General features: G+C 74.2%; 5 protein-coding genes across 7 annotated transcripts in view; 1 reads left to right on the forward strand and 4 right to left on the reverse strand.

Moving 5' to 3' along the window:
- Positions 1–626: 626 nt before the first annotated feature.
- Positions 627–1,811, reverse strand: APOF (apolipoprotein F). Its single transcript, XM_083814499.1, has 2 exons — positions 1,656–1,811; positions 627–1,571 (listed from the first exon to the last, which is right to left on the reverse strand). Exon 2 carries the CDS (start codon positions 1,549–1,551, stop codon positions 652–654), a length of 900 nt encoding a protein of 299 aa, XP_083670625.1. The 5' UTR covers positions 1,552–1,571; positions 1,656–1,811; the 3' UTR covers positions 627–651.
- Positions 1,812–1,849: 38 nt separating this feature from the next.
- TIMELESS (timeless circadian regulator) lies at positions 1,850–8,859 on the reverse strand. 2 transcript variants are annotated; one of them, XM_083814454.1, is made up of 29 exons: positions 8,030–8,859; positions 7,809–7,962; positions 7,591–7,705; positions 7,431–7,493; positions 7,234–7,335; positions 6,989–7,144; positions 6,790–6,923; positions 6,633–6,720; positions 6,375–6,551; positions 6,080–6,297; positions 5,901–6,004; positions 5,649–5,818; positions 5,439–5,564; positions 5,210–5,361; positions 5,036–5,133; positions 4,825–4,948; positions 4,530–4,731; positions 4,272–4,423; positions 4,100–4,185; positions 3,903–4,026; positions 3,745–3,827; positions 3,535–3,677; positions 3,286–3,457; positions 3,108–3,176; positions 2,917–3,035; positions 2,691–2,844; positions 2,569–2,608; positions 2,369–2,454; positions 1,850–2,213 (listed from the first exon to the last, which is right to left on the reverse strand). In XM_083814454.1, exons 1-29 carry the CDS (start codon positions 8,124–8,126, stop codon positions 2,098–2,100), a joined length of 3,624 nt encoding a protein of 1,207 aa, XP_083670580.1. In that variant the 5' UTR covers positions 8,127–8,859; the 3' UTR covers positions 1,850–2,097. The 2 variants fall into 2 exon arrangements, with proteins under 2 accessions (XP_083670580.1, XP_083670579.1); XM_083814453.1 differs by having other exon boundaries at positions 2,569–2,611; positions 8,030–8,858.
- A 254-nt stretch (positions 8,860–9,113) lies between these two features.
- MIP (major intrinsic protein of lens fiber) lies at positions 9,114–11,614 on the reverse strand. 2 transcript variants are annotated; one of them, XM_083814497.1, is made up of 4 exons: positions 10,509–11,614; positions 10,042–10,123; positions 9,836–9,916; positions 9,114–9,556 (listed from the first exon to the last, which is right to left on the reverse strand). In XM_083814497.1, the coding sequence occupies exons 1-4, from the start codon at positions 10,866–10,868 to the stop codon at positions 9,135–9,137; spliced, it is 945 nt and encodes a 314-aa protein (XP_083670623.1). In that variant the 5' UTR covers positions 10,869–11,614; the 3' UTR covers positions 9,114–9,134. The 2 variants fall into 2 exon arrangements, with proteins under 2 accessions (XP_083670623.1, XP_083670624.1); XM_083814498.1 differs by having other exon boundaries at positions 9,228–9,556; positions 10,042–10,206.
- A 92-nt stretch (positions 11,615–11,706) lies between these two features.
- LOC310888113 (aquaporin-2-like) lies at positions 11,707–14,322 on the reverse strand. Its single transcript, XM_083814515.1, is given in 5 exon segments — positions 11,707–12,043; positions 12,535–12,614; positions 12,680–12,848; positions 12,921–13,150; positions 13,153–14,322. Coding segments are annotated over 5 exon segments (1,239 nt in total). The 5' UTR covers positions 13,700–14,322; the 3' UTR covers positions 11,707–11,830.
- A 1,020-nt stretch (positions 14,323–15,342) lies between these two features.
- Positions 15,343–18,331, forward strand: part of RBMS2 (RNA binding motif single stranded interacting protein 2) — a gene marked incomplete at its 3' end in the record, with an annotated part of 3,214 nt that continues 225 nt past the window's right edge. The window contains 16 exon segments of the mRNA XM_083814358.1: positions 15,343–15,473; positions 15,599–15,747; positions 15,863–15,921; positions 16,020–16,111; positions 16,211–16,226; positions 16,229–16,367; positions 16,483–16,540; positions 16,542–16,585; positions 16,669–16,777; positions 16,924–16,970; positions 17,054–17,147; positions 17,277–17,286; positions 17,289–17,323; positions 17,953–18,060; positions 18,151–18,190; positions 18,193–18,225. Of these exon segments, the coding sequence (XP_083670484.1) occupies positions 15,408–15,473; positions 15,599–15,747; positions 15,863–15,921; positions 16,020–16,111; positions 16,211–16,226; positions 16,229–16,367; positions 16,483–16,540; positions 16,542–16,585; positions 16,669–16,777; positions 16,924–16,970; positions 17,054–17,147; positions 17,277–17,286; positions 17,289–17,323; positions 17,953–18,060; positions 18,151–18,190; positions 18,193–18,225 (1,099 nt within the window). The 5' untranslated portion in view covers positions 15,343–15,407.

Raw genomic sequence — 18,331 nt, forward strand, 5'->3', positions numbered from 1 at the left:
GGGCGTGGCCACGGCGTGGGCGTGGCCACGGCGTGGGCGTGGCCACGGCGTGGGCGTGGCCACGGCGTGGGGGGTGCGGGGGGAAATGGCGGCACCGGGGGGCTCAGGGGGGATTGGGGGGGGTGGGGGGGCAGCGCCGGGGGGCCGCCGGTGCGGGGCCGGGGTCCCGCTGCCCCCGGGGCTGGGCCGGGCCGGGGTGACCCAGGCCGGGCCGCCCCGCGGGGCCGAAGTCCCCGTGCCGCAGGGCAGGGCGGCCCCGCCGTGAGCCGGGGCTGGGGACAGGGGACACGGGACAGGGGACGGGGACAGGGATGGGGACAGGGGACACGGGACAGGGGCCAGGGAAAGGGGTAGGGACAGGGAAGGGGACAGGGATGGGGATAGGGACGGGGACAGGGGATGGGGACGGGGGATAGGGACAGGGATAGGGATGGGGACACGGACACGGACACGGGCACGGATGGGGACAGGGACGGGGACAGGAGATGGCAATAGGGCCAGGGCCAGGGGATGGGAATGGGGGATAGGGCCAGGGATGGGAACAGGGATAGGGACGGGGACATGGACACGGATGGGAATGGGGACGGGGATACGGATGGGGACAGGGATAGGGGCAGGGACACAGAGCCAGGCGCCCCGCGGGGCCTTTATTCAGACGATGAGGACGGGGCCGCTGTAGGTAGCGGGGGCCGTCGGAGCTTCCCCTTCCGCCGTGAAGTAGCCGAAGAGCGCCCGCACCCCGGCCTTGAGCCCCGGCTGCAGCCCCAGCCCCAGGCCCATGGCCACGGGGCCGCCGGCACCGGCGGTGAGGGCGGCCAGGCCGGCGTAGCCCAGGTCCTGGGCCACCTCCAGGGCCCGCTCGGAGGCCAGGACCTCGCAGCCCTGGAAGGCGAAGTAGATGCTGGTGCCCAGGTTGTAGAACAAGCTGACGCCCGGCACCCAATCCAGCACCCCGTGGGCCTCCTGCTCCCCCGGCGGGCTGCAGGCATCGTCCTCGCCGTCCCGCCGGGCCCGGGCTGCGCGGCGGCACCGAGGGGGCCAGGCACGGGCCCCACGGCGCCCCGGAGCCAGCACCCCATGCGGCGGCGGCGGCGGCGGGGTGCCGGCCCTGGGGCCGCAGGGCCCAGCCGGGCCAGGGTGCCCCAAGTGCACCAGGCTGAAGAGCAGGGGCAGGGCGCGGGGGCTGGGGGTGTCACGGAGCCCCGCCAGCCCCCGCAGCAGGGCGGTGGCCGCGGGCGTTCCCAGCTCCCGGTACAGCCCCAGCACCGTTGCCTCGGCCTCGGGGCCGCACGCGGCTCCGCTCAGCGCCAGGGCCAGGGCGGCGCGGGCCAGGGCGCGGGGCAGCGGGGGGAGCCGGGAGAAGCCGGGCAGGGCCTCAGGGTGCAGGTCCCGGCAGGAGACCCCGCGCCCCCGCAGCGCCCGGGGGGGGGCGAGCTCTGCCAGCAGCCCCCGCGCATCCGCCTCCAGCAGGGTGGGGACGTGGCTGCTGCCGCCCCCCAGGCCCAGGAGGAAGAGGAGGAGGAGGAGGAGGAAGAGCAGAGCCTGGGGCATGGCGGCAGCTCCAGGACAGCCTGTGGAGGCAGGAGAGGGGGCAGAGCTGTCAGCCCCCTGCAGCCGCAGCCCCTCCGTGCCCCCCCCCCAGCACCCCAGCTCACCCCCTTGCGTCCGCTGGCGTCCCCTCGCCCCTCTGCTGCCACCGCTGCGGCGGCCAAGCCCCCCGTGGCCCGTTTATAGGCGCCGTTATCAGGAGCCGGTTGCAACACGCAGGGACAGGAGTGGGGCACAGGTCACCGCCGCGCGGACGGGGCCGCTCGCACGCCCGGCCCCGCAGCCCCGCACCAGGCCCGGCCCAGAGCTGCAGTCGTTTATTGGGTCTCTTTCCAGATATAAAAGGGATGGGGGGAAGGAAACGGAACAAAACGGGGGAAAAAAGGAACCGGGGGGGAGAAAGGGAGACGGGGACAGACGTGGGGCATGGAGACAGGGGCAGGAGCCGCCGCCTGCTGTCGCAGCACCCTTCAGAACAGCTTAAAAACCTGCAGCAAAGTGCCGGAGCTCTGCCCAGAGCCCAGCTGCACCAAGGGGAGGTTGGGGCCCTCAGTCCTCTTCCTCCTCCTCCTCTTCCTCCAGGCGGCGGGCACGCTTCCGCCTCCCTGCAGGCTGGGGGTCGTCGTCGTCCTCTGAGCGGGGCGCAGCGGGGGCTGGTTCTGCCTCTGCGGGGGGGGGAAGGGGTCAGGGACGGGGCTGAGCCCTGGGACAGGGCACGGATAGGGGCAGGGACACAGGTCCGGCTCCGGGGGGGCATGACGGGGGAAGAAACCCCGCCAGGGGAGGCCAGAGGAGATGGGGACAGAGGGGCTGAACCCACCCGGGCTTCCACCATCCTCATCCTCGCTGTCGAGCTGGCGCCGCCTCTTGCTGCCCGCCTGCAGGGGGACGGGGACGGGCTCCTCGCTGCAGCAGCGGGGACGTGGTCAGGGGAGCCCGATGGCCCCCAGCCCCGGGGGGGCGCTGGGTGAACCCAGGTGCCTGGTGCCCCCAACCCAGCACGCGAGACCCCGGCCTCACCTCTCTGAGTCCGATCCGAGCGGGGCCGGCAGCTGCTCCGCTGCTGGGTACACGAAGAGGGGCTCAGAGGCAGCTCCTGCACCCCCAGCCTGATCCCTGCGCCCCCCGGCCCAAATCCTCACCTGAAGCAGGAGCCTGGGGGTGCCTGGGTGGCGCCGGCAGCCCCTCAGGGTGCTGGGGGAGCCCCTCAGGGTCGGGGCTATGGTGGGCAAGGGAGGCGGCGGCGCGGCGCAGCTGCTGCGGGGTGAGGGTGGCGGGGATGCGCCAGAAGGACTCCTGGGGGGAGAAGGGAGACGCTGCAGGGCCGGGCCAGGCCTGGGGGGACAGGGCCGGGGCCGGGGACCTCACCTGCTCACTGGCAGGGGGACGGAGCCCCAGCTCCCGTAGCAGGGCTCGGAAGCGCCGGTCCTCCATGGCATCCTCGTTCTCCTCTGAGAGAGGCACCAGGGGCACGGGGAAGGACAGGCCTGGAGCAGGGGGAGCGCAGTCAGCCCGGCCCCGTGCCCCAGCCCCCGGCCCCGAGCCCTGACCCCGCTCACCCTCCTGCTCGCGGTCCCCGGCCGTCCTCCTCAGGCAGGTCTCCAGCCACCGCAGGGGCCCGGCCAGGCCTGGGGAGGGGGGGGGGCTCAGACAGGATCCGGCCCCTGCAGCCGAGCCCCAATGGGGGGCTTAAATCTGGGGGGTGGGGACGGTCCAAAGCCCCTCACCCCCACCCACCTTCCTGATGCAGAAGATGCACCAGGCCCTGCCCGGCCCCTTCCTCGGGCACCCAGTGCTCCTCTAGGGGGTCGCTCTCTGCTTCCTCCTCTTCTTCCTCCTCTTCCTCCTCGCTGTCCCCCTCCTCTGCTGAGCTGTCCTGGGCTGACACCGCCAGGGCGTCCGCCTCACCCTGCGGGGACCAGGGGGAGGTTGGGTGCCTGTGGTGGGGCAGCACCCTTGGGATGCCTCCCCCAGCCCCCCCCGTACCAGCTCGGGGCCGCGGCCCTTCCTCCGGCGCTTCTTGTGCAGCTCCTTGCGCTCCGACACCAGCCCCAGCCCCAGCAGCTTCTCCACCACGCGGGCCCGCGACCGCCGCGCCGTCAGGTTCTTCATGATGTTCCCCAGGACGTCTGCGGGGAGGGGTCAGCGGGGGACCGGACCCCCTCGTCCCACCCCGGAGTCCCCGTCCTCGCTCACCATCCGAGCCCCTGAACTCCTCAAAGAGCCGCTCCAGCTCCTGCTCCTGCTCCTCCGTCCACAGCACGATGTGGGTGCCCTTCCTGGGGGGGGGGCACAGCCATGGGCGCTCGCCCCGGGCAGGGTGCTGCCCCCGTCCCCGGGGGGGCCTGGCTCACCTCTGCTGCGGGAAGTCCTTGGCGCTGCTGGCCAGCCCCAGCCTCACCAAGTGCTTCACCACCTGCCTCCGCGTCCGCCCAGGCGCCGGCAGCTCGGCCAGGATGGCGGCGATGACGTCCTGGCCTGCGGGAGGGGAGAGGCTGCAGGGATGGAGCCCCCCCAGGGGGGGTCCCGCTGCCCCCCGACGCCCCCGTACCTTCCACCTCCTTGTACTTCCAGTACAGCTCCCGCAGCGCCTGCTCCTCCTGCGGGGTCCACGCAGGGGCCCTGCGCGCAGCAGCCCTGGGCGGAGGCGGAGGGGAGGGGAGGAGAGGTGAGGGAGGGCTGCGACCCCCTCCCCAGCCCCCCCCCGTGCCGGCCCCGCTCACCCCTCTCCCTCCTGCAGGGAGCTGTAGCCCTCGGTCATCTCGCGGACGGCCGTGGGGTTCTTCCAGAAGAGCAGCTCCACGAAGGCCTTCTTGTTGGTGGCCGCCAGCGCGAAGAACTTGCCCAGGATGAACTTGGCCAGGGCCACCAGCTCCTGGAGTCGTCGGGGGGGGGGGGGGGGGGGGGAAGAGAAGGGCTGTGGGGTGCCGAGGGGGCTGCAGAGGGCTGGGGGAGAGGGGTGGGGAGGGCAGGGCCCTGACCTGGTGGGCAGCAGCGCCGGGGTCGTTGAGGAGGCGGTGGAAGAGGGTGAAGAGGGAGAGCTGGAAGAGCAGGGCCTCCATGCGCAGGTCGCGGGCCAGGCGGTGCAGCAGGCGGGCGGCGCAGTGGTTGGTGCGGGCGCTGTTCTGGGCATAGCCCCGCAGCAGCAGCGCGCAGGCGCGGACCACGGGGGCGCAGGCGAACCTGGGCCCCCCCCCCCCAGCACTGGTGAGCGGGGCCGTGCTGGCTCCCCATTTGCCCCCCCCTGCACCCCTCCCGGGGCCAGGCCCCCCTCACCGCTTGAGGTAGTCCATGAAGTTGAACTCCTTCTCCGCCACCTGCACCGTCTGCTCCTCCTCGTCCTCCTCCACCTCCTCTTCCTCGAGCTCCTCCGGCTCCTCGGCCTCAGGGGGCGCGTGCCCTGCGGGGGGAGTGGCTTTAAGGGCCCAGAGCGTCTCCAGCCCAGGACCCCGCTGCCTCGGGGGCAGGATTTGGCCGTGGGACTCACGGGGCAGGGCAGCGAAGAAGATCTCCCGCAGCAGCTGGGTCTCCTCGGGCGGCCCCGCACCAGAGGGGCCGAACACGTCCCCTTCGGGCCACACTTCCCTGGGGGAGAGGGGCGCAGGCTGGCACCGGAGCCCCGTGCCCTGCCCAGGTGGGGGGGTCTGGTGGGGGCCGGTACCTGGCGCAGCGGAGCAGCCGCAGGGCCTCAGGGGCCTGGGCACCCCGCAGGCAGCCCTGGATCCGCAGCAGAGCCTCCGCGCGCTGCTCCTCCACCGGCGTCTCCGAGGCAGCGTCGAAGGGCACCACGTCCTCGGGGAGGGGCACCTCGCCCTGGGGAGGGGGCACGGCATCACCCTGTGCCCCCACGGCCAGCCGGGGGTGGTGGCGGGGCCGGATCCTTCCCCTACCTGCAGGCAGGCCTGGAGCTGCGGGGCCAACCCTGCCCACAGCTCCTCCAGCTCGGCCGCGCTGGGTGGCTGCGGGGCGAGGGCTGCGGGCGCCCGCGGCTTCTTCTTCCTCCGCACGCGTTTGCTCTGGGGGGGGGGGGGCGAGAGAGAGAAGTCAGGAGGGGCCACCCCCCGCTCCCCTGACCCCCCCTGGCTGCAGCCTCAGCCCACCTGCACCACGAGCCCTGCGCGGCCGCGGCAGAAGTGCTCCAGCATGCGCAGGAAGAGGTGCGCTGTCTCCACCAGGTCCCGCAAGAAGGCGCGCGGCTGCTTGGTCTCGTCAAACTTGCGGAAAAGCGCGAGGAGGAGCTCGCGGTACTCCGTCAGGTAGAAGATGTTGTCTGGAGAATTTGGGGGGGGGGGATCAGCGGGTGCTGGGAGGGGGCGCAGCTGCTCCAGGGCCGGCCGGACAGACGGACTCACTCTTGATGACCTGGCTGCTGTCCCGCACCGCCGGCTCGGGGGAGCGGTCCATCTCCTGCACCGTCCGCAGCAGCTCCTGGTAGGCCTTCAGGGCCAGGTGCATCCTGAGGACGGGCAGTGTCAGGGCACAGCCCGCGGGGGGGGGGTCCCGGCAGCGGGGAGGGGACGCGGCCCCCCACCTGCGGGCCCAGGTCACCGCCTCCTTCTTGTCCATCAGCGCCATCTCGTAGTAGGTGGTGAGGTTCTGCTCGATGAAGTGGAAGGCGCGGACGCCCACCGTCTCCGACACCAGCTCGGGACGAAAGCCCCGGCTGCGGTTGAAGGCCATGAAGAAGGCGGTGGCCCACAGGTAGTAGGTCTCGTCGTGCTGCTGAGCCTTCTCCCGCAGCAGCTGGTCCTGGGGGCACAGGGGGGGCTCAGCGTGGGGCTGCCCCGGGCAGGGGCCGGGCCCCCACAGCCCCCCCCTGCCCTCACCTTGACCAGCAGCATCAGGCGGTTGTAGCAGCCCTCCAGAAAGTCCTGGCAGAAGTGGCAGAGGAAGAGCCGGACGTTGCGGGCAGAGCGCCGCGAGGGTCCGGGATCGGGGGGGGCCCAACGCCGCCGCGGCACCCGGCGCGGCTCCTTGCCCAGGTCGTGGCTGTAGCTCTGGAGCTGCGGGGACAAGAGGGGACAGCCTGACTCGTGTTCCCCCCCCCCCCGCACCTCCCGCTGCGTCCCCTGCTCCATGCTCACGTTGTGCAGCCCCTTGTGGAAGACGACGTCGTTGTCTCCGATGGCCTTCAGGCCCTGGATGACGTAGGAGCCGCGGAACCGGGAGTGCCTGGCGGGCACGGGATGAGCGCTGCCACCCCTGCGATGGGGTCCCAGCCCCCCCCGGCCCCCTCCTCACCTGGACGGGCGCTGCAGCGCTCGGGCCCTCTTCTCCGCCAGCTCCCGCTGCCGCAGGGTCTCCAGCTCCCGCGTGTCCTCCCCGCGCTCGGCGGCCGCCTGCCCCTGCCCCAGCGCTGCCAGCTGCTCTGGGCTCTGTGGCAGAGCCGTCAGCGCTGCCTGGGGGCTCTGGGGGGGGTCCCAGGTTCAGCCCAGCTCACCTGGTCACGGAACATGAGGGAAATGATCTCGAGGACGTGCAGGGCCCATTGCTGCTCGGACTGGGCGCTGGCCAGGAACTTGAGCAGGTCATCCATCCCGCTGATGTGCAGCGCCCACAGCACCCGGTCGTGCACGCTGGCATCGCCGTCCACATCCTGGGGGGTGGCCGAAGTTGGGGGGGGGGGGCTCAGCACGTGGAACGCCAGGCCCTGGGGGGGAGCCACCGCAGCCCCCAACCCGGTACCTGCTTCTCCGTGGGGTCCGGGGGCACGTGCAGCACGTTGCGCACCAGCAGCAGGATCCGCTCGATCAGCAGCGTGTCCTCCTCCTGCCGCTGCTCCCAGTCCTGCAGCGGCACAGCCGTGAGGGCTCCTGGGGACCCCTGCGGCCCCCCCGGGGGCCCCCAGCCCAAGCACCGACCCCGCCGTGCCCAGGACTCACCAGCTGCAGCACATCGTAGAGCTTCTCGCTGAGCACCCCAAAAACTTTCTCACTGGCGAACGCCTGCAGAAAACCCTGCGTGAGCGCTGGGGGGGGGGGGTCTGGGCAGAGCCCCCCTCCCCCGGGGCTGCACCGAGGGCCCCGTGCCCGGCGGGCTCACCTCCTTGTAGGCCTGGAGGTAGGACAGGACCTGCAGGAAGTGGTGCCGGGCGGTGGCGTCCGCCGGCACCTTGCCGAAGCAGAGCAGAGCCGGCTGCGTCAGGTTCACCGTCAGCCTGCGAGCGGATGGGGGGGGGGGGGGGGGGCACGTGGGATTCCAGCTGCTCTCAGGGGAGGGGGCGCCGTGGCCCGGGGCGGCCCCGGGGGGGCTGCCGGTACCTGACGACGGCGTCGAAGAGCGCCTTGTCCTGCGGGTACTGCACCAGGAGGGGCAGGAGGTCGTTCTGCAGGATCTGGGCCGCCCCCAGCTGCTGCCGGACGTCCCGCGTCTCGTCCTCGTGCCGCAGGTACCGGATCAGGTCCTTGACGCTCTCTGCGGGGGACGGGGCCGTGAGACCCCGGCCGCCCCCAGCCCCGCCGCCCCCCGCCGCCCCCCGTACCCAGGCAGTCGGGCTCCCGGTGGTAGACGTCGCCCTCCAGGTAGCCCAGGGCGCTGCAGGTGGCCAGCAGCTCGCAGTTCATCATGTACCAGTCCATGCAGCGCGGCGCGGCACCGGGCACCGGGAGCCTTTGGCGAGACCCCGTCAGAGAGCCCCGGGGGCCACCCCCGGCTCGGCCGTCCCCGGTCCCGGGGCTCCGGGCGGGCTCGGGTCTCCCCTGGTGCCGGTGCCGGTCCCGATCCCGGTGCTGGTACTGATCCCGGTGCCGGTCCGGGTCCCGGTCCCGGTCCCGGTGCCGATCCCGGTGCCGATCCCGGTCTCAATCCCGACCCCGGTGCTGATCCCGATCCCGGTCCCGGTCCCACTCCAGGTGCTGATCCCGGTGCCGAATCCGGTGCTGATCCCGGTCCCGCTCCAGGTGCTGATCCCGGTGCCGGTGTCAGGCTCAATCCCGGTCCCGATCCCAATCCCGGTCCCGATCCCGATCCCGGTCCCGGTCCCCGCGCCCGGCCCCGCCGCCCCCGCGGCTCCGTTACACAACCGCCCCAGTTCCCGCGGTGCGAGCCCCGCCCCGCGGGCTTCAAAGGGAAACGCCTTCCCAAGCCGGGCTGTGGGCCCCGGCCTGCCCCGCCACGAGTGGGGGCCACGGCAGCCCCTCCCTCGCTGGAAGCACCCGGGCGGTGCCGGGCGGTGCGGTGCGGAGCGGAGCGGTGCGGGTCGCTACGGTGCGGTGTGGGGCCCAGCAACCCTACTGACACCCCGGTCCCACAGCGCCCTACGGGCAGCACCACAAGCGAGGCGTTGCCCTTTTAACAAAGGCCCCGCCCCTGGACGGCCCCGCCCCCGAGGGCAGGGCATCCCCTGAGGCGCGGGAACGGCCAGGCTCCCGCCAGCCCCCGCGCGGTTGCCGTGGCGACGCGGGCCCGGCCCGGTCCCGGCGGTGCCGCGGTCCCCCCGCGCCCCAGTCCCCTGCGCATTGGTTCCCCGGCACCTTGGTTCCCCCCGGTTCCCCCGTGCCCCCCGGTGCCCCCCTCCGGTTCCCCGTTCTCTCCTCCCTCCCCCTCCCCGCGCCGGCCGAGAGCGGTTACCAAAATAAAGCGCAGGTTTAATTCACCGAACACAGAACTCCCGCCGCGGCGGGGCGGGGCGGGGCGGCCCCGGCCCGGTCCCGGCGACCCCGGCCGTACCGGGCCGCTCGGTCCCGGTCCCGGTGCCGGTGGCCGCCGCCGCCCGCCCGCTGCGCCGCACACACACGCACGCACCACACGCACCGCGGCGGCCCCGTCACTGCAAAGGCGCGGGCGGGCGCTGGGACCCGGTACCGGCGCCCCCCCGGGGCCCGGCCTACAGCCCCTGCGTCTTCAGCTCCAGCGGCTCGGCGGGCGGCTCGGGCGGCGGCTCGGCGGCGGGCGGCTCTCCCTTGAGGACGGCCAGGCGCTCGGCCAGGCTGCGCGGCCGCGGGCACAGCGCGAAGTCGTAGAGCAGCGCGGCCACCGCGGCGCCCAGCAGCGGGCCGGCCCAGTACACCTGCGGGGGGGCGGCGTGGGAGCGGGCCCGGCCCCCCCCCGTGCCCCCCACCCGGCCCCCCCCGAGGTCCCCCCCCCCCGGGCTCCGGTGCCGGCCCCGGGACGCCCACCCGGGGGCAGCGGGGCTGGGGGCTCCCCGTGCCCTGTCCCCGTGTCCTAAGCACGGGGCGAGGGGGGGGCCGGGACCTGCCCACCGGGGGGGTCTCCGGCAGCCCCCTCCGCTCAGAGCGGGGTGCTGCGGGGGTCACCGGGCCGGGGCAGGGACCCCCCCTGCACTTACCCAGTGGTTGGTGAAGTTGCGGGTGATGACGGCGGGGGCAAAGGACCGTGCGGGGTTCATGCCGGCGCCCGTGTAGTGGATCTGGGGGGGGGGGAAGGAGGGGGCGGTGGGGGGCTGGCCGGCTCCCCCCCCACCCCCACCCCGCGGTGACGCCGCCGGGGTCCCCGGGTGTACGGTGAGGGTAACGGGGAGGTCCCCGCCCTTACCCCGAAGAGGTGGCCGAGGGCGAGGGAGAAGCCGACGGGCAGCGCGGCCGAGCCCGGGCGCCCGTCGTGGCGGTCGTCGAAGCTGGCGAAGACGCAGAGGATGAACTGGGCGGTCAGCAGCAGCTCCACCACCGTGCCCTGGCCCGGGCCCACGCTGGGGTGCAGCTGCGGGGGAGAGGGGCTCAGCGCCCGCCGGCACCCGGAGCTGCTCCCGCATCCCTGCTGGCTCCGGGGGCCCCCTCCCGGCGTCCCCCAACCGGCTGCTCACCCCCGAGCCCCTCCTGGTGCCCAGTGCCCATCACCCCCCCCCATGCCATCCCAGACCCCCCAGCACCCAAACCTCCCCAGTCTCCCGTTACCCCCAGCCCCACAGTACCCCAAACACCTCTGGGGTCCCCGTTCCCTCGCCCCCAGCCCCAAACCCCCAGCACCCCCGGACCCCTCCGCCCTCTCCCTGCCCCGCTCACCGCGCTGAGGCCGAGGGTGCCGCGCACGGGGGCCGGTGTCACCCCATAGAGGACGCCGGCCCCGGCCAGGGCGCCCAGCAGCTGGGCCAGGAGGTAGCCCAGGGCGCGGGGCAGGGAGAGCTGCGAGGCCAGCAGGAAGGCCAGCGTGATGGCCGGGTTGAGGTGCCCCCCGCTGACGTGCCCCAGCGCCTGCACCAGGGTGGCCTGCGCCAGCCCGAAGGCCAGGGCGGCCCCCAGGACGCCGTGGGGGCCCGGGGCCCAGCGCAGCGAGGCCCCCAGCCCCAGCAGGGCGTAGAGGAGGCTGCCCAGGAACTCGGCCAGGACGGCCCTCCAGAAGGAGGACGAGCGCAGCTCCCGCATGGCCTGGCCCCGCTGCCCGCCGCGGCCCCGCTCCCCTCCCGGGGGCCGCCCGCACCCACCTTTATACGCCCCCCCCAGCCGGCCCCGGGGGGTGGGACCCCACCGCCGCCACCCCCCCTTAACCAGTTCGCTGCCCGGGATAGGGGGGGGTGGGTGAGGGGCTGTGCGGGACCCCAGTGCCCCCCTGGGGCAGCCCCACGCCCCCAGGAGAGCAGGGACCCCCCCAGAGCTGCACGCCCCCCGTCCCTGGGGCTGCTGTCCTGGGGGGCTGGCTCTGACCCACAGGTGCCCTCTGTGGGTCCTGGGGTCAACACCAGGCTTGAGGGGGTGGGGGGCAGCACCGAGACCACCCCCCCCCCCCCCAGCCAGGTTTTGGGTGACACTGTAGGGGGGCAGTGCTGGGAGCCAGCCCACCCCGGCCCCACATCCTGGGGGCTGGGGGTGCCCCCGGTTCAGCCCCACATCCCGGGGGCTGCGGGTGCCCCCCCCGGGGGGCCGTGGTGGCCCCCCCCCGCCCCACCGCCGGTTTATTCAGCCTGGCTTAGCGGGCGCTAAGCCCCCGGCCAGGGGGGATTAGGGCCGGGCCCGGCCATTGGCGCCCGCAGGAATCTGCCGGGGCTGCAGAGGCTGCGACAAAAGGCTTTGCTGCGCTCAGCGCCCGGCACGGGACGGGAGCAGCCCCTGGCCCCCGCCGTGGGGCCGCTGGGGGTGGGCACGGCTGGGGGGATGAAGGGAGGGCCCCCCCCAGCGACCCCCCCCCCCCAGGACCCCCCTAGCCCCCCAGCACCACTCTGCACCCAGCTCTGCCCCAAAGCTGCCTTTAATCCCCATGGGGAAGAAGAAGGTTGGGGGGGGAAGAAGAAGGTTGGGGGGGGGGTGCAAGGAGCAGGCACCCCCCCCCCCCCGCAGTCCCCCCCCTTCTGCTGGGGGCACCGGGCACCCCGTCCCCGTGCCGCAGGGGCTCAGGCTGTGTCCCGGCCCTGCTCGGCTTGGGGGGGACCCCTGGAGGGGGCGGTGGGGGGCGAGGAGGGGGACGGGCTGGTGGCCTCCACCAGTGCCACGTCCCGGCAGGCGAGGCAGGCGCCCAGCTTCTCCCGCGAGGCACCGGGGGCGAAGACGAACTCGTAGGAGAAGCCAGCCAGCACCGCACCCAGCACCGGCCCCAGCCAGTACACCTGGGGAGGCCGGGTCAGGGGGCACCCAATTTTGGGGGGGGAACGTGCTCAGGGGCTGCCGGGGGGATGTGGGGGTCTGGGGGTGCCCCAGGAAGGGGGGACGTGGGAGCAGGGGTACCCTAAGGGTGCCAGGGGATGCTGGGGCACAGCACTAGGGACAGGGGCAATGGGGCGGGGGGGGCACACCAGTGACGGAGGCTGACTGGAGGGACCTGCTCTAGGGGTGAGGGCCCGGGGGGGGGTCACACGTTTGGGATGGGGACACCAGGAGGGCCCTACCCCAAGGCTGGGGACAGGGGGGGACCCGTCCTGTGGTGGGGGCACCAGGAGGACCCAAGCTGGGGGCGCAGCTGAGGGTAAGAGAAGAGCTCCCTGTCCCGGGGGGAGGATGGGATGGGGCAGTTCCACGCTGCAGCCAGGGGCACCCAACCCACAGCGGTGTCTTGAGGAAGGGGGACGGGGCACGACACCCAGGGGTGCCACCGACTCACCCAGTGGTCGTCCCAGATGCCGGTGACGACGGCGGGCCCCAGCGAGCGGGCTGGGTTCATGCTGCCCCCCGAGAACGGCCCTGGGGGGCAGGGGGTCAGGGCCGGGCATGGGGCTGGGAGCCCCACGGCCGGGGTGGGGGCACACGGGGGGGGGTCCTTACCGCAGCCAGGGCGCCAGCAGCCACAGCACTGCCCAGGGCCAGCCCGGTGGGGCCGGCTGCCCGGTCGGCGGTGGCGAAGGCGGCGAGCGCCAGCTGGAAGGTGGCGAAGGTCTCCCAGCCCCACGCCTGCCCCGCCGTCCCTGCCGCGCTCACCTGCGGCCACAGCCCGGCCTCAGCGCCTGCCGGCACCGGGACGGGGACACGCACGGGGACGGGGGCGCTCACCCTGGTGACCAGGCTGGCATCGTCCGGCAGCGCCGAGCGCGCGGCGGCGGAGGCCAGCACGGCCCCGGCGCACTGGGCCAGGAGCCCGGCGGCCCCGCGCAGGGCGCTCAGCTTGCGGGTGCAGAGCAGCGCCAGCGTCAGCGCCGGGTTGGCCTGGGGCGCCCCGAGGGCGCAGGCCAGCGCCGCGGCCGCCAGGCCCCCCGCCAGCGCCGGGGCCAGGGGGCCGGGGCCGCCGAGGCGCCCAGCACCACCCCCACGAAGATGAGCGTCGCCGTCGCCTCCGCCAGCACGGCCCGCCAGAAGCAGCCGCTGCGCAGCTCCTGGGGGTGCAGGGCGCCGCGGTGCCATGGAGAGGGGTGTGAGGCGACGGGGCGCCATGGTGACGGGGCGCCATGGCCATGGGGGATGTTGGCGATGGGGCGCCATGGTGATGGGGGACCTTGGTGACTGGGCACCATGGCGATGGGGTGCCATGGCAACAGGGGACCTTGGTGATGGGGTGCCATGGCAACAGGGGACCTTGGTGATGGGGTGCCATGGCATAGGGCGCCATGGTGACGGGGGACCTTGGTGACTGGTTGCCATGGCAATGGTGTACCATGGTGATGGGGGACCCTGGTGACTGGGTGCCACGGTGACCAGGTGCCACGGTGACGGGGCGCCTTAGCAACGTGGTGCCGAAGTGATGGGGTGCCATGGCAACGGGATGCCTCAGCAGCTGGGAGCCGTGGTGACGGGGGGTCCCTGGCATTAGGGCACATTGGCAACTGGGTCGCCATGGCAACCGGAGCAGCCCCAGCAGGAGGGGGGGTGCCATGGCAACTGTGGGGGTGCTGAGGTAGGGTCAGGGTCAGGGCCGTGGCTGGGGGCACACGGGGACCCCCACGATGGGGTTAGGGGCTGAGACCTCAGACCGGGGGGGTTGTGGGGCACGGCAGGGGCTGCCCACCCCCACCCCGGGACCCCACAGTCAGGGCTTGAGGGCAGGTGGGGGGCCGAGGGGTACCGGGGCCTTACCTCCCTGATGGCCATGGCGCAGCTGCGGGGCCGAGGTGAGCGCAGAGGATGCCCAAGGCGGGGGCACCTCCCACCCCCCTCTTCCCACCAACCCCTCGGATTTAGGGGGGGGGGGAAGGCCCCACGCTCGCACAGGGCATCGCCGGAGCACAGGAGGGGGCTGCCCGTGGGGCACAGCCATGGGGAGGGGGTGCTGCAGGGGTCCTGGGATGGGGCTCGGGCACCCCAAGGTGCTCTGGGTGCCATGGCAACACGCTGGGGCACTTTGGGGGGTTGCCACGACGACCAGCGCGCCATCCCAAGGGAGAGATGAAAGGCAGGGATGAAAGGAGATGGGGGGGGAGTGTTTATGGGGGGGGCAGCCCTGGCCGTAAATGGGGCCGGCCCCACTCACACAGCAGCACCAGGAGGGTGCTGGGGACCCCCCAGCTGCGCCCTGTGCTGGGGGGGGCAGCAGGAAAGGATCGGTGCTGATGGCTGGGGGGGGGGGGGGGTCGGCAGCCTGTGCCCGCCGCTGCCCCCCAGCCCCTGCTGCCCGCGGGGGGGGGGGGGGGGGGGCCGGGCCCTACGTCCCTGCCAGCTCAGCAGCCCGACCCGCACGTGGCGTGAGTCAGCGGGGTCGGTGCCCGGGGGCCTGGCTCAGCACGGCCAGGCCGGCCTGAAAGAGCCAGAACATTCCCTGCACAAAGGGGCGGACGGACGGACGGGGTGGACGGACGTGCGGCGGGCGCCGTGCGTGGCCCCTGGGAGCTGGGGGGCTGGGGGGGGCCGCCCCGCCACCATCGCCCCCATTGCTCCCAGGGCGCCATCGCAGCCCCTCCATGGGGCACAGGCCCTGCGGGGAAGGGCCCCGCGGCCTGCCCTGCCCCCCCCAGGACCTCACAAAAGCCCCCCAAGACCCCCCCCGGGCTTCCTGCCCCCCCCCGTGCTGCCCCCAGGAGCCCCCGGCCCCCCCTCGCCCTTTGGGGAGGGGAGGGGGGAGGGTAAGGAGAGGTGCCAAAATGGCGGCCCCTGCCCGCCTTCAGGCGCGGGGCGGGGCCTGTCCGCCGTCACGTGCCGGGGGAGGGCGGCGCCAAGATGGCGGGCGTGAGGGATCCGTGGGGGGGGGGGGGGGGCGGGGCACGTGACCGGCGCCTCCAAAATGGCCGCGCCCATGGTGCGGCGCGACCCGCCCCGCCGAGGCGTAATGGCGGCGGCGAGCGGGCGGGGCTCGGCCGCCTTAAAGGGGCCGCGCGCCCCAAACGGGCTCGCCCCAAAACCCTCCGCAGCGGGGGAGCCCCGCACGGGCCCCGGGGGGTTCCGAGCCCCGCTGGTAGCCCCCGAGCCCCGCGTTTAGCCCCGGTGAAGGCGCGGGGGGGTGGGTTGGAGGAGGGGAGGCCGCCCGGTGGGCGCTAGGACCCGGCCGCCGGGGCCCGCCCCGGATCCCGCGTGACGCCAGGCGGAGCCGCCCGCCCCGCCGCGCGCTCGGGGATGCTGCTCTCGGTGCCGCCGCGCCCCGGCCTGGCCGCGTTCGCCTGCAGCAAGGGGGGCAAAAAGGTAAAAAAAAAAAAAAAAGAAACGGGGGGGCAAAACCCTGCCCCCACCTCCCCCGGGGGCCGGGGGGAAGGAAACCGGGGGGGGGTTACCCGCACTTACCGGGCGTTCCCCCCCCCGGTTCCCAGCAGCCCTATGCGCCGCCGCCGCCAGCCATGCCCCCCCCCAGCCCCAGCCCCTCCGGGGGGGCGGGCGAGCAGCTGAGCAAGACGAACCTGTACATCCGCGGGCTGCACCCCGGCACCACCGACCAGGACCTGGTGAAGCTGTGCCAGCCGTGAGTGGGGCCGGGCAGGCAGCGGGTGTGTGCTTCTGGGGGCGGGGGGGGGGGGCACACGAGCACCGGGGGGCGCTGCAGGTGGTGACCCCCCCCCCCCAATATTTCCCCGCAGTTACGGGAAGATCGTCTCCACCAAAGCCATCCTGGATAAGACGACCAATAAGTGCAAAGGTTTGGGGGGGGAGAGGGCTTTTGGGGTCCCCCTCTCTTGCTTTTGGGGGTTCCCCCAACTGCATGTCTGTGCCCCCCCCCCCCCCCGAAACCTTCAGGCTATGGCTTCGTCGACTTCGACAGCCCCACGGCGGCCCAGAAGGCGGTGACAGCGCTCAAGGCCAGCGGGGTGCAGGCGCAGATGGCCAAGGTATGGGGTCCCAGAGCCCCCCTCCCCACCGCCCCCCCCATCCTGAAGTCATCCCGGTCCCGTCTGGCCCCCTGACCCCCCCCCCCGCCCCCAACACAGCAACAGGAGCAGGACCCACCAACCTCTACATCTCCAACTTGCCGCTGGGGGTGGACGAGCAGGAGCTGGAGGCGCTGCTGAAGCCCTTCGGGCAGGTGGTCTCCACCCGCATCCTGCGGGACCCCCACGGGGCCAGCCGCGGCGTCGGCTTTGCACGGTACGGGGCTGCGGTAGGGGTGGGGGGTACCCAGAACAACGTGGGGGGGGGGGGGGGGGGCTGCACGGGCCCCGGGACACCCAGGAGGGCCCCGAGTGCTGCCCCCCTGCCCCAGCCACGCTCCCCCACCAGGATGGGAGTCCACGGAGAAGTGCGAGGCCGTCATCACCCACCTTCAACGGGAAGTACATCAAAACGCCCCCGGGGGTGCCAGGTAGGCTGGGAGGGGTGGGCAGACAGGGGCCCGAGGCGGCCGGGGGCTGGGTGGTGACGCCGTGACGCTGATGGCCTGCCCCCGCAGCCCCCCGGACCCGCTGCTCTGCAAGTTCGCGGACGGGGGGCAGAAGAAGCGGCAGAGCCAGGGCAAGTTTGTGCCCAACGGGAGAGCCTGGGCCCGGGATGGCGATGCGGTGAGCTGGGGGTTAGGGGGCAGCAGAGGGGCGGGGGCAGTTTGGGGTCAGAAGGGGGACACGGTAAGGGGGTCCCCGCCGGGAGGCAGACCCCCTCGGGAGCGAAGGGGCCATGGGGCAGCTCCAAGCCTTCTGCGTCCCCCCAGGGCACCGTGACCTTGGCCTACGACCCCACGACGGCGCTGCAGAACGGGTGGGTGCCCCGTGGCGCCGGTGGGAGGGGGGCTGCTGGCTGCACGCCCCCCGCCCCCCGCCAACCCCCACCGTGCTCCGCAGCTTCTACCCTGCACCCTACAGCCTGGCCCCCACCAGGATGATCGCGCCCACCGCCCTGGCCCCCTACCTGCCCTCGCCCGTCTCCTCCTACCAGGTACGTGGGGACAGCGCGGGGGGGGGGGCCCTGCGGGACCGGGGGTGTCCCCACGGGGCTGGGGGGGGTCCCTGTGGGGCCGGACCCCCCGGGGTCGCAGCCCCGGCCCCCCCACCGGCTGCTCCGCAGGTGCACAGCCCCGCTGGATGCCCCCGTCCTACCTCGTGCAGCCCACGGTGAGCCCGGGCAGGAAGTGGGGGGGGGGGGGGGGGCACCCTTAGGACGTCACCGCCCGCACCTGCCCGAGGGCACGCCCGAGGCGGAGCCCCGCCCCCTTTGCCCGGAGCCCCGCCCCCTTTGCCCGGAGCCCCGCCCCCTTTGCCCGGAGCCCCGCCCCCTTTGCCCGGAGCCCCGCCCCCTTTGCCCGGAGCCCCGCCCCCCTGTGCTCAAGGCCCCGCCCCCCTGTGCTCAAGGCCCCGCCCCATTTGCCCAGAGCCCCGCCCACTTTGCCCAGAGCCCTGCCCCCTGTGCTCAAGGCCCCGCCCACGTTGCCCAGAGCTCCGCCCCCCCGTGCTCGAGGCCCCGCCACTTTGCCCGGAGCCCCGCCCCCTGTGCTCAAGGCCCCGCCACTTTGCCCAGAGCCCCGCCCCCTGTGCTCGAGGCCCCGCCCCCTGTGCTGCTGCCCCGCCCACAGTGCTCAAGGCCCCGCCCACCCTGCCCGTGACCACGCCCACACGATTGGCCATGCCCCCACCCTGCCCCTCCCTGTGCCCCCCCAGCCCCAGCTCCCCGCATCCCCCTGCCCCACGTGCCCCCCCCCCCACGCCCCCCCCCCGGTCCCCCCCCCGCTGACGGAGCCGTGCAGGGCGCGGTGCTGGGCCCCGCCGTGGACCACGCCGTCCCCCTCCAGCCCTCCGTGGTGGCCCCCCTGGCCCAGCAGCTCGGCCACCTCTCGCTGGGCAGCACGGGCACGGTAAGGACCACCCCCCCCGCCCCCCCCCCTACGTTGTGCCCCCCCCCCCAACACCCCCCGACACCCCATTTCTCCCCCCCCCCCCCCCAGTACGTGCCTGCTACCGCCCTGCCTGGAGCCTTCCTCCCGCCGTACCCCCGGTGCCGCCCGCCATCCCGCTGGAGGGTAAGTGCTGGGGGGGGGGGGGGGCACGAGGGGGGGGGGTCTCGTGGCCGGGGGGGGGGGTCCCGGCCCGGTCCCCACCGCCCCCTCCCCACAGGACGGCGGCGCT

Source organism: Anser anser, assembly GCF_964211835.1.
Source record: "Anser anser genome assembly, chromosome: 30".
Lineage (NCBI taxonomy): Eukaryota > Metazoa > Chordata > Aves > Anseriformes > Anatidae > Anser > Anser anser.

Bases quoted from the DNA above. Each gene is read 5' to 3' on its own strand.
- APOF (XM_083814499.1), bottom strand. From the start codon at position 1,551: ATGCCCCAGGCTCTGCTCTTCCTCCTCCTCCTCCTCCTCTTCCTCCTG.
- TIMELESS (XM_083814453.1), bottom strand. From the start codon at position 8,126: ATGGACTGGTACATGATGAACTGCGAGCTGCTGGCCACCTGCAGCGCC. The intron at 5,819-5,900 runs GTGAGTCCGTCT...CAAATTCTCCAG, and splicing joins CAGCAGCCAGGTCATCAAGA to ACAACATCTTCTACCTGACG. The intron at 5,362-5,438 runs GTAGGGGAAGGA...CCCCCTCCCCAG, and splicing joins AGCTCCAGGCCTGCCTGCAG to GGCGAGGTGCCCCTCCCCGA.
- MIP (XM_083814497.1), bottom strand. From the start codon at position 10,868: ATGCGGGAGCTGCGCTCGTCCTCCTTCTGGAGGGCCGTCCTGGCCGAG. The intron at 10,124-10,508 runs GTGAGCGGGGCA...CGTCTTCGCCAG, and splicing joins GCACCCTCGGCCTCAGCGCG to CTTCGACGACCGCCACGACG. The intron at 9,557-9,835 runs GTAAGTGCAGGG...GCCCCCCCGCAG, and splicing joins GCAACTTCACCAACCACTGG to GTGTACTGGGCCGGCCCGCT.